Consider the following 12,616-nt stretch of genomic DNA (forward strand, 5'->3'; position numbering starts at 1 on the left):
AGTCCAATATTTCTCAGTAAGACCAGACTCCTTGCTCAGTCTTAACTGAAAAGATAACCTGGAAGACAGCTCACTAATTTTTCAATACAGGGTGTGCCTACCAGTAAGAAGTATGACAAAAAATGCCGTAAAAGCTAGGAAGGTCCCATTTTAAGCAATGCACTCCCCATCAGCCACCACAGCAAGGGGAGTTCCCAGCACCAAATTGTGGGGGTTGGTATCAAACCACACAGACACTGAATACTGAATGGGGAGTGCCTCTGACAAACCAGTATCTACTGTGTCAAGAACACATTCTGCAAGTTCCTTCCCTTCAGTACAGGTGTGCTCCATCCGGATATTTAACCCATCTGAGCTAAGCACATCAGACTTTCCCAAATTAGTGCTAATGCATTTTGGATTAGCTCGTCAAACTGGGAATTCTCAGTTCTCGGCATCAAAGAGATGGCAGAAAATCTTTTCACATAGTGATTGCCTGGTTCAAATGCAAATTTGAGCCCCATGTTAATTTTAATTTTCAGCACTACTTAGTTTTAAGAATATATTAAGAAAAAAAGCTTTCAAGTGTAATATCAGGATACTGAAAGCCATGGAACTGGAAGCAGAAAAGGTTTATAGTCAACACTGCTGGTATGGGTTCTTAATTTCTTATTAAGGGACTGTAAAAAGCTTTTAGAAGATGCTTGTTCTTACCTACATTGCTTTTGGTTGTCATTTTTATGTTTAAAAGAAGTACAGTTCAAATGGGGAACAATATTTTGCTCCTACATGCCCTTCACCTGTTAACAATCATTTAATATATCTTAAGGAACAAAACACACAGACACAGCAAAAGTAAAATTAAGGCCAGTGGAGAATCTCCTCTTATCCCAAGCAGGCAATCTCGTGAAAGGTTATGCTCCATGGTGTTCAGCTTCCTTCGTGCACCACCACCATCTGTTTTGACAGGAAAGGAATCTATTCCTGAAGCGGTGTCACTCTATTTCTTGCTGCACCATGCTGTGGGTATTTTTTATTTTCTTTTTTTAAAACTTAGCATTTTCCTTCCTCTATATCCCTTCTCTTTACTTATGAGACCATGACAGATGGACTGTGGGACAAGTACTGTCCATATGACCACATCCAGTGAGACGGCAGTGCAAGGCCAGGAACTGTCAGAACTTCCTCTCATGTCAGACTTGATGACATTCCATCCTCTCTATTGACAATATTCCAGGTTTACTCTTATCAAAGAGAGGACCAGAAAAATCATAATCTGTTCATGTGATAATTTTTGGTTGGTACTTTCAGCATCCACATCACCGAGGGGAAACATGGCCATAAGTGACTCACTAGCTCGAGACTGAATCAGCAACTCAGAACGCAGGTGTGGAAAGCACAGTTTGTTCACTCACCAGCTTTTGATGATGAACTTCATACCCTGAGTCATGCCGGAATTCCGCATCCATCTTCACTTCAGAGATCTCCTCCGTTTTAACATTGGTCAGCCCGGAACCTGCAGCGCAAAGACAAGGTATTAAATGAAGTCAGGGATTCAGATCCAGCAAGACTCTGCTCAACCCCACCCTCACCACAGAAGGCGGCATCGGTATCATTTGCACTGAGGAGGTGGGATGCAATGTGAAAGGGAATTGGGAGGAAAGGGAGGTATGCCTGATGTTCCAGTCCCACTGAGGTGACACAGAAGGAGCTGGTAGAATTCCTCTGTTAAACGATCCTTAATCCACCGCAGCCACACTGGTAGGAGCATCAAAGGCTTTCAGCATGAAACACTGCATGAACTGAGCTGTGAGGGACCGACAGAGGCCTCCTGAATTGGCTCACAGACTGCAGACAGATCTGCTCTGACAGCCTCTTTAGCAATGTCAAGAAAATTTGTTGTTTAGGTCAAAATCTTCCTCCTCCCTAAGTTCAGGCTGCTGTGAGGGAAAAACACAATAGCCATGGTGTGAGGAGGGGAACCCCAGATATTGTATGGTCTTGTTTCCTGTGAGTCTGTACCTTTTGCACAAACACGCACCAGTAAGTCACTAAAATGTCTGTCAGGTTTACACAGTTCTTTTTTGTTTTCAGATTTCATACCACTCAGAATTAATGATTCATGGCTTGTCTTCTCTCTGAGAGATGATAGCTGTCCCTCTTTGTTAGAAACATCCAGTAAAGCAAGTGAGCACAGCTTGCAGCAACCCTATTCCCCCCTTACAGGTGTGAAGGAGAGACAATGCACTTGTCTAACTGGAACGAAGGTGAGGATTTCCTCCTGGAAAATAGCCTCAGGAGAAGGAGCCAGACTTAATTGCAGCAGAACAGTGTATCCTGTACATGTATCTATGAATGCTGCAGAGCTGGCTCTAGCTTATAGAGAACATATGGATCTTCATGCAGTCGGTTATTTTCCTTCTCAGTATCAATGCAGTGACATTTGTATTTCTTGGAGGTACAAACACTGCAGAAGAATGGTGTTTACGAGATATTATTTCCTCTCCCTATTGAATGTAATAAGAACAAACTGGTTCATATTCCTTCCCCGTATTTATTTTAGCATTTTCTCACCCCCAGCTCTTCTTTCCAAGGCTTCATTCTTAGTATCTTGGGCTGACCTTAAGTTCTGATGCAGAGGAAGAACCTCTTTTAAATTTCTCAACACTACTGACTGCTCATCTGTTCCACTGCCTCTCTGGACTCTAAATATAATTCCTGAAGAATTCCATGTGCCAATAAGCCCCACAGTACTCAGTGCAAAAATTACTGCCCTTTGATTGCCTTTGAATGTGCAATTTTTTTTTTTTTTCATCAAGTCCTGGTTTATTTTTGAATTATGAGTCAGCAAGAACAGACCTTCCCAAGAATTTCTCTGGACTGTACAGACTACCCAGTTCTAAGGTTCTGATCTTTCTTTCCATAGGAAACCATGCAAAGGAGAGAACAAGAAATCATCTTTATGCAATAAAGTATTTATGGTTATTTTATTGAACAGTCTCACTGCCCTATAAATTCTACCTATTTTTTTCTTTTTCTTTTTTTTTTTTTTAAGGAATAAAGCACTTAAACCCCTCAAATTTCTCTGGTTTTTGATGCTATATCACAGTACTGACACAGATATATTATGACACTTATATAGGAGAGACCATTTCTAAATGTAAGAACCATAAAGATCTCATAAGGATCTGTGCAGTTTGCAAAGTGGCCTGGATAAGGGTGTGAATAGTGACATGAGAGTTTATTAACAAAAAAATAAAAGAAAAAAACGAGGACAGTCAAAGCAAAACCAGCTGCCAAGAACTGCAGAAGGATATTACTAATTCCGAGTGCAAAATAAAAGGGAAATGATACTCAATGTTGATACAATGTAAAGTGGTGCTTGGGGGATCCACAACCCTAACTATAGATACACAATAAAGGCTCTAGTGTGGCTCTGTTCCACCCAGAGACAGAGACCTTGCAGTCCCTGTGCAGTCAAAAAGGCAAAGAGAAAGCTGGGAGCACTTATGAGAAAAGAGAGAAAACAGAAAACATTGTTACACCACTGGTTACATTATCCATCTTCATTTTAAATCTGGCTATCCCTTCTGGTCACCCCAGCTCACACAGAGGCAGGAGAACTACAAAAGATACACTGCAGGGAGACACAGATGATCATGGGTACGGAACGGCTTCTGTACAGGCAGAACTAAAATTGGGAGTCTTCAGACTGGAAGTGGCAACCAAGGGGAATCATGTCAGAGGCCTATGTGTGAATGTCAAGGTGAAGGTCTACAGGAAATGATCATTCATCACTTGTCCTAAGAAATACTGGACACCAACAGAGTTATGACACAGCAGATTGAAAGCTAACACAAGAAAGCGTGTATATATATATATATATACACAATTTGGTACAATGCACAACTGGACTGTGGAACTCACTGGCACAAATCACGAGGATGTTCAAAATGTAAATGAACAAATGTGAAGAAGAAATGTTTCTCCAGGGTTACCAAACACAACGGAGAAAATACCATTTCCAGTCCTGGAACCTGTCAAATGCTGGCTGCCAAAAGCTCAGTGGATGCACCAGGGGTATAAGGCAGAGGTGAAATCTGTACATACCCTGTTTGCACCACTGCTAAGAGCAGGAAAATGGACTTGGACACTTCTGCTCTTGGGCTCTGACCACTTTTACTGAAAGCAAGCTGCAACAGCTCAGCTGGCTTCAGTTCAACAGCCAAACGCTGCAGGCAGGAGTTACAGCAGCATTTCAGAGGGCAGGACAGGTCACATCAATGAGCAAAAGGAGGTGACAAGTTCACCAGTAGTCTCAGCTGCCGGAAAAATGCAGGCTCAGGCTTCCCTAAAGCCACATTTCTCTGAGGTTTCCCTTCGCTCCTCCCATTCCCATAAAACAGTAGCATAGGAGCCATACTTCCAGCATGCACCAGGTTAAACCACCTTTTTTGCCTTGGGATCAGACAGAATCTTTTTGTTTTGAGACAGGTGACCAAGGTCTGGTGGTCTACCTGGCCTTACTCACTAGCCCACAAAAATGCCATGGGATCTGAACAAAAGGTAGGACCTGATATTAGGAAGTTAATGATGTTAAGACTTATCTGAAACTTGTTTTTGGCAGCTGGCACAGGAAAAAGGTCAGAAACAGAAAAATCTTCCTAACAAACTTCCAAACAAATCACTAACAAACCTGATAGAGAATTTTTCCTTTCCTACCTCCCTTAAAAGTGAGGAAAAAGACTTCTAAAAGGAGACCTAAGGTAAACTGGCTGGTCTTCTGCAAATAACTGATTATATAGTAAGGAGAAGCATGACATTGCACTGTAATCAATTAGATACCTGGAAAAATATATATATATCTGTATGGGATTACATATGCCTTTTCACAAGGTTAAATTACAGAATTGAGACTTTTTATTTAACAGACTCTCCTAATTTCCAGTTCATTCACTTTCCTGTCCTGGGCACTACATATTTAGACTTACATGCTAAAATCAAAGATATATTTTTCAAAGGTAGCAACTTAAGAAGGAAAAACTTCAAGGTCTTTTCAAAACTTTGATCAGAGTTGCAAGGGCTTCCTAGTACCCGTCTACCCTTGCACTGAAGACAAGCATACAAAGAAAAGTTCTCTCTCTGACAAGAACTTTAATCCTGACACAGTGATGTTTTTTCACTACCAATTCTAAAATCCACAATACAAACACAAAAGCCAAGGTACAAGAGGAAAAGAGAGAGCTACAGCCTCACTGCAAATTCACAAATAATGATAATTATTAGCACTTTTTCTTCTGAAACTATCTTTAGGGAGTTGAATTCCTAATTACTTGAATTTAAAAATACTTCAACTCAGCTGACAAATATATTAACTTGCAGTTCCTTAGAAAAACTGACAAAACTATTTTGTTATCAAAACCACAGGCTTAAAAGCACCTAGTGAAACTCAACAAAATGAGCTACCTATGACAGGCTTTTAATTATACTGCTGTTAATAAGCAGTATTAACTGCTTTTATACATACACGTGTACACGTGCATGTGTGCTCAGATACACTGCCAAATATCAAGAAAGCAGTGTATAAAAGCCTTACTGTTCCTTGCCCTAAAGGGGAAAAACAAACCACATGGAGTGAAAAACTACTCATATGAAACAAGAAGAACAAGTAGCTGCTTTGAGGAACACTATACTCACATACATGAGCATCTGTGTTTCTGTAAATATATATTCAGGCTCTCAGAAGAATTGAAAAAAGAAGATACAGCAAATCCCACCAAGGATGCAATCAGGTGTACATTATCTACTACACTGCTTGTAATTGCTTCACTTACTGGCTACATAAACACAGAAAGGTTTTCTGATTTTTTTTTCGCAGGGATCTGAAACAGTGTTAGCTTCTGCCTGTGGTCTAGAGTTAAAAATTAAGCATCCAAATGAAGCACAGCTGAAATAGGTGGATGTGGGTGGTCTGCATAGAGAAAACCAAAGTAGCAGTTTGAGTAAGGGACACATGGACTGCATTCAGGAAAACATTCATCTCCCTGTCCACGAACTCTGTTTGAGTCACGGCAAGAACAAGAAAAGATCTGTTGAATCAAGGCCTGTTACAAGAGTAGTAAACAGCTTTATCTGGGCACAGCTTCATCTAAAATAAAGAGGGTGGATGGAAAGGAATGCAGTCTTCGAACAACCTCTCAGGCAGACAGCTGTGTGTTCCAACCAGAAGTTCAGCTACTGCTTCCAGATGACCCTATGGCTTTGTGCAGGTCACTTTGTTTTGAAATAAAAGAAGAATGAAGATTGTACACTTGAAAAATGAAAATTAAAGACTATATACTCAGTTTTGTAATGACAACTCAAGTATCTTTGAGGACTATGCATTTTTAAGAATGCATAGAACTAAAACTTTCTCGTTTCTCCTTGGAAGTTAATGGTAGTTCACTTTCACTTCATGGATGACTATGGGGCTCTCAAATTAGAGAAAGCAGAAAATAACTGCAAAAAAGAATGTTACCTTTTTTAAAAAAAAGATCCTCATTGGATTTGAATGTGAAATAATTCTTTCTCAGAATACATGTGTGTAGAAATGAATAATCAAACCAAGTACAATCTGGTTCAGTAATCCTTCTGGCATGTCAATGCAGATGCTGTGCATATGCACCTGTAATTGCATTCACAGTTAGTAACTATTTGATTTATAAAACAAACCAAAACGATCTAAAGGAAAAAAAAAATCCATTAATGATTTTTATTTGGTAGCTGCAGACAGTTGGTTTAAGGCAACTGTATTGAACTAGCATCACTAAGACGAGGGAAAAAAACACCCTGGCAATTTCTGGCAAGAAAATCGTAAATAATTCACCAAGCTGCTCCATGCCCTCACCTCATACAGATTACAGCATATGTGCTAATGATTCTAGAGAACAGCCATTAGGCTTACTGACCCTCTGCAAGCATGAGTTAAACCCCTCAGCTTTTTATATAATGCAATAAAGACACCATGTCCTGACTTATTAGCAGAAGGGCCAGGGACGAAGAAGCAGCTTTATGTGCAGCATTTCCACAAAATAATTAAATGTTTGCAAAAACAATCAACTGACAATGAGCTGGGATAATGCAAAAAACCCCCAATAAATCTAAACCATACTTCATGGAAGAAAGTAATACAAATAGTATAATAAAATCCTTGCATTGTGAATTATGGGCATCCTGTGAGTGATGTAATTACAGCTGTTAGTGGTATAATTACAGCTGCAACTCTGCAACAGATGAAAATATGATCTGCCCTGAACAGACCACTGGTTTTCTTTATCACCTTGAATTACAGAAAATAGGCCAATATTAAGAACATTCCTTCTGATGGCCTGTTTTCCAATTTTCACTCAATTTCCACAGATCAAACCTGCTGAATGAATGAGTAAAAACGAGTTTCTAAAGACTTTTTTTTTTAATGTATTTTTATGTGTGCATTTGTCTCTCTATATACATGCACACATAGAGAGACAATGAAAAAATTACTAATAAACAGATACTCAAAATTCAGCTGCAAGAAATTAAGTGTTCATGCATGAAAAAGTGACCTCTGGGCACAGGTGAGAAGGAAACCCTACCAAAAAACCTGTTACAGTGAGACTATCAATGAAAGAGGTCCTTGTTCTATCTGCAGCTCTCCCTGTGGAAGTTCTCAGGCTGGACCGGAGCCTTGTAACGTCTCCCTGTATGAAGCAACTTCTAACTAAGAAGAAAAATGTTACAAATCTGTTATATTTGTTCTGATGACTGCTTAGTACATCTAGATATTTTCCTTCCCTTTGACCTTCTACTGTCTCGTTTACTTCCTTTCCAGGAAAGAGGTGATAAGAAAGGGTTTGAGGCAGAATTCTTGTTTTTGCTGGCCTGTTTGTGAATGAAGAAGGGGAAGGACAGTAAACGGAAGCACTAGGCTCCTTTTCAAACACTCATGTGAATTACATTGATGTTTTATCTATACTAGGAAATGGGGTTCCCTCCTGACATTATTCTCATCCTGGGACTGATGTAGATCATATTCCAATTCAAGCTTCCATTGTGGACAGCCCAGGTGGAGTGCAACAGAGGTGGGGGTTTAGACAACTGGCATAAGTTTCAGTAAATGCTTTAAATTTGGTCTTTATTCGTAAGTTTTTCTGCTCTATGGACTGGACAACTCTTTACTTTTTCTGACTTCACTCACAGACTTTATTTTTTGAAAGAAAGAACGACGTGGTGAAGTAAAAAGATTCTAGTCATGATAAAACTATTATCAACTAAATACTTGTTGGACCAGATGATCCTTGAAGTCCCCTTCCAACTTGGTATCCTATGATTTTGTGATTCTTCTCTGTACTGTGACCAAATTATCTCTTGTGGGACAGTGACAAAGATGATCTATGTGATTTTGATCTACCTTTAAGAAAAACACAGTGATCACTCAAAGAATGCTGTGTGGGCAGAAAGTGGTACAAAGAAAATGGAAAAGAGAAAAAAGGGCACGTGTTTGTATGTTTTCTTAGTTCTTTCAAAGCTCATTTTCTTCAAGAGTTTTGAGCAGCTACAACACATCCACTTGTTCTTATTCCATGGATTGACTGTTGCAGGTTGACATGACACCTGCATTTTCACCCTGAAGAAGCAGCTTAGGGTTCCACCTTGTTCACCTGAGCCAAGCAAGCAGAGGCACCAGCTGGAAAGTCAGGACCATGAAAAGGGCAAACCTTTCAGGTAAAAAATAGAAGCTGTGCAATTAAAACAAAAAATTAAAAGCAGCTGCATGTATTAATCTGCCTCCAGTTCCCTTGTTTATATATTTTTTGCTGCAGAATAATCTATTATTTTCTTATATTTTTCTTTTCAATAAAAAATAGCCCCAAACTGTAAAATCAGATTATCCCAAAAGGACAGTGACTGCACAAGAAGTACCTCCTTTCCTTTTCGAACCTTTAATATAGTAATTTTATTTGTAACTAGCAAGTAAAACAGTTTTAAAACACATATTTTGAAACCATCAGAATATTTTTTCTATTTCCCAATATGCATCCATCTGATTTCCTCTATTCCTAGTTTATGACGGTACTCAGACTGGTACAAATTTTTGTTGAATTGAAATTTTGTCACAGAAAAATCACTTTTGAAGGATGATGACAAATCATGTGGACAGTTATCGACAGAATCTGTATCAGTAAGGAAAGTCTGCCTAAGTCTGAAAATGGTGATAAAAGACATAAAGAACTTTAGGTCTACCAGGAACAGTGAAGAGAACGTGTTTATGATATGTATATGGCACATTTAACACTACTTTAATGTGTCAGAATTCCTATTTCACATGTACATGTAAGACACTTTATGCTGTGAAATTAGGAATGCAGGCACAGCAGTCAGAGATTTCAGTCTCTCCAGGGAAGCAGGCAGGGATGAGCCCAGTGCATCCTTGGCAGGCTGGAGGGGTTCAGTCCCTGTGCCAAACACAGAGGATGGGCCTTTGCAGCACTTAAACTCCACGCTAAAAATAAGGAAAGTGGCCCAGGCCCCTGGAGAGCACCATGTTTGCACCTGAGCAGAACACTGAGGAAATATCCCGTGTGATTTTCACAGTGCAGAAGTTACTGCATCTACTGGAAATTTCAAGACATAATGGTCACATGCTGAAATATTTTTTACCTGTCCTCAGTAGTCTATCATACACATTCACAAAGATCACTCATGACCTCTGTTACCCCTACTTTTAGCACTATTTGTATCACCCCAACCAACAAAGTGCTATGATACAGCTGACTAAAACATATAATTTCCTTCTGAAACCAGAATGCAGCAGTGTGAGAAAATCCTTTCTCCAGAGAAGGGACACCAAGGATTTCTGTCACGTGTGTGTGTATGTGTGAGGAAACAGAAAGGAGGAAGGAACAATCCTTAGTAATAAATATGGACCTCGTAACAGAAGATTTTTCAAGATGACTGAAATGAATGTTGTTAACAATCACATATTTTAATATTACAAGAAAATTTCTTGAACTAACATTATAAAATTCAGATTAAACATATTAATGTTTCATTTGTGATGACATTGCCACTGCTCTTGGGGAAGAAATGTAACACAAAAGGCAGATAATGCATTATTGGGGGGGATGTCCTCCGATCCCATGACTTTCAACAGTGTTGCTCTGTACCTGTTTCCAGGCTCTCTTCATGGAATGAATTGAGACTTTAAACACAAGTAAAGATGTCAGAATCCTCAAGGAGTGCTAGGAACACACCACCTGTCCATCTCTGACATGTATCCCAACTGCTGCAACACAGGAGCTGATTTTACCTCTCACTCTTGCAATTTCTACAGCCAGTAAACATAGGTGAGTTATCAGAAGGATTTAAACACTAGGAAGGTGTTGTCCATAATGCTAGCAGATGTTTGGAGGACAAGATGAATGGGAAAAGGATACAGATTGATCAGCTTAATCTGATCTGAAGAAAAACCCCACAATTAAGATATGACACTGAAATAATTCTGACCCTAAAATCTACCCATCTCATCTCACTGTGTGTTGGAGAGTAACTTCTGAAATAAAAGGCAGTTTGCTCTCAATGGAATCAGCCATTTCCAGATAAGCCTAAACAAAAAAACAGAGGAAAAAAACCCAAAAGGCAAAACAAGTCAGCATGAAAAGTTAATATCTCTTCCTTTTGAAAACTAGAATTGTCTCATTTAACTTTTCTAAACATCTGTAGCCTGGCCCAAGCTACTCATCTGCTATTACTCTGGAATAAAAAAGGCACAGGTACCTGCAGAAGAGAAACAATCCCCCTTCTCTGTCCTAGAATGGAAAGAACAGCTGCATAAAGGTGTCCTCAGGGAACCCAGAGGGATAACATATATGAATTTTTAGATATCTGGACTTAACTAAGATAAGTAACAAACTAAGACAACCACAGCAAAAAATACTAATGTCCCCTGAAATTCTGAAATTGTATGCAAATTCTGAAATTAATTATTAGCCCCAATTTTCTTGACTCTGTGCACTCTACGCAGAGGATTCGACATTTCTATGACACATCCCCAAATTAAAAGCAGTGTCTGCACTAGTGGGTACCAACTCTACCCCCTCCTGCACCTGCCAACACATTATTGCTGGAAGGGATGAGAACTTGATATGAATCAGTCCTGTGTGTATGGTCCCACTCCCTCTGCAAGCACACATCCTGAACACTCTGGACATGGAGTGCACTCACACGGGGGAATTTGTGTGGACACACTCCCTTGGGTCATGGAATAGCAGCACATCTTATGAGAGGGGTACACGAAAGCAAAGGTCGATCATTTCAGCTCAAGCAGACCACATGCACGCCAGGAAATACAGGTTAGGCAAAAGCCATGCAAGTCATGTACCTGGTCGTGTGGTGAGTCCTCTGTCTGCAGCCGGGCGGGCATCCACGGGCTCAACTGGGCACGTGCAGGAAAGAAACAAAAAAGCAAACAAAAATAAACAAAGTCCCCCAAAATCATAAAGTCAAGTGCTCTTCTGTTGGGACAGTGAAGGAGACACACAGTGCATAAACAGAGTTACCAAAGCAACAGCTACAAAAGATCTGCCTTCGGTCAGTCCTGGAAGGGCATGACTTCGTAAGGAAAGCTGCACAGCTGATGCATCAATTTTACATCATATTCTGGTTACTGCTTCAAGTGAGAAACCATTAAGACCAAAGAATTTCTGTCAATAGAATGAACCTATATCCATTATATGCAAACTTTTTCCCATTGTCTGATCAGAACTGGCAGCCAGAACAGACATGATGAGCCACTGCAGCCGCTCCTGATCAATACTGATTTATAAACCTACTGAACCTATCCTTTTTCCTTTCACCAGGGATTCTTTACAGCACTAGCTATAAGGTTTGAAAAAAATAAAGTGCATTTGGATACTACAATCAATACTTCATTCCTATATGTTCTGATTTGTAGACAGCATATTTGTCTTCTAGTTTTTGAAAGGGAACCACAGAAGAAACACCACTTTCTATCCAGCTGTGTGCCCTGCAGTTTGACAAAACTCTTGTATTACCCTACAAAGGCTTTATCAGCTAAAATCTAAGGTTGATGGAGCTCACTGGCATTAACAGAAAAACAGGATTTGCAAAACTCAGAGCTGTTTGAATAAGTGCCTACTTCTTCAGCTAAGTCCAAACATTCAGGTTTTTACCCCTCTTTTTCTCTCTTTTACTCCAATCCTGTTGCCTTCCTTATCTACCCAAGTGACAGTGTCAGAAAGAACTTCAATTCAGAAATTCAGTGTTACATTGTTCCTTAAGAATTCAGAATTTTTAACATATGGTATTCTCATTCATTTGAATTTCTGGATTCAGGCATGAGCCTTTAGCAGCAGTAAGTGAGCAACAATAACTTAGGAAACCTGACAAAACCTCAGTTTTCAATCTCAAAGATCAGCTCATCTTATTTGGCACCAGAAAATCACACAAACCTGAGGAGACTGCTGACTTAAGCAACAGAAAAGCCCATCTTCTCAGGGAGTCTGTGCCACTGTTCCTGTGGGTTTGACAACCAACCTACCACACCTTTCAGTGAAAGCCTGTAAGTGGCTCCCATGTCCTTTGCACACAGGAGATGACT

General features: G+C 39.8%; 1 protein-coding gene across 3 annotated transcripts in view; it reads right to left on the reverse strand.

Annotated features, from left to right (window-relative positions):
- The window catches only part of APP (amyloid beta precursor protein), a 200,977-nt gene that overhangs the window by 9,427 nt on the left and 178,934 nt on the right, over positions 1-12,616 (reverse strand). For all 3 annotated transcript variants that reach the window (XM_050332717.1, XM_050332718.1, XM_050332719.1), the window contains 2 exons: positions 11,378-11,431; positions 1,395-1,495 (listed from right to left, as the gene is read on the reverse strand). In XM_050332717.1, the coding sequence (XP_050188674.1) occupies positions 1,395-1,495; positions 11,378-11,431 (155 nt within the window). The remainder of the gene's footprint in view (positions 1-1,394; positions 1,496-11,377; positions 11,432-12,616) is intronic.

The sequence above is a fragment of the Myiozetetes cayanensis genome, unplaced genomic scaffold, assembly GCF_022539395.1.
Source record: "Myiozetetes cayanensis isolate MyiCay16 unplaced genomic scaffold, myiCay2020 scf5-8, whole genome shotgun sequence".
NCBI lineage: Eukaryota > Metazoa > Chordata > Aves > Passeriformes > Tyrannidae > Myiozetetes > Myiozetetes cayanensis.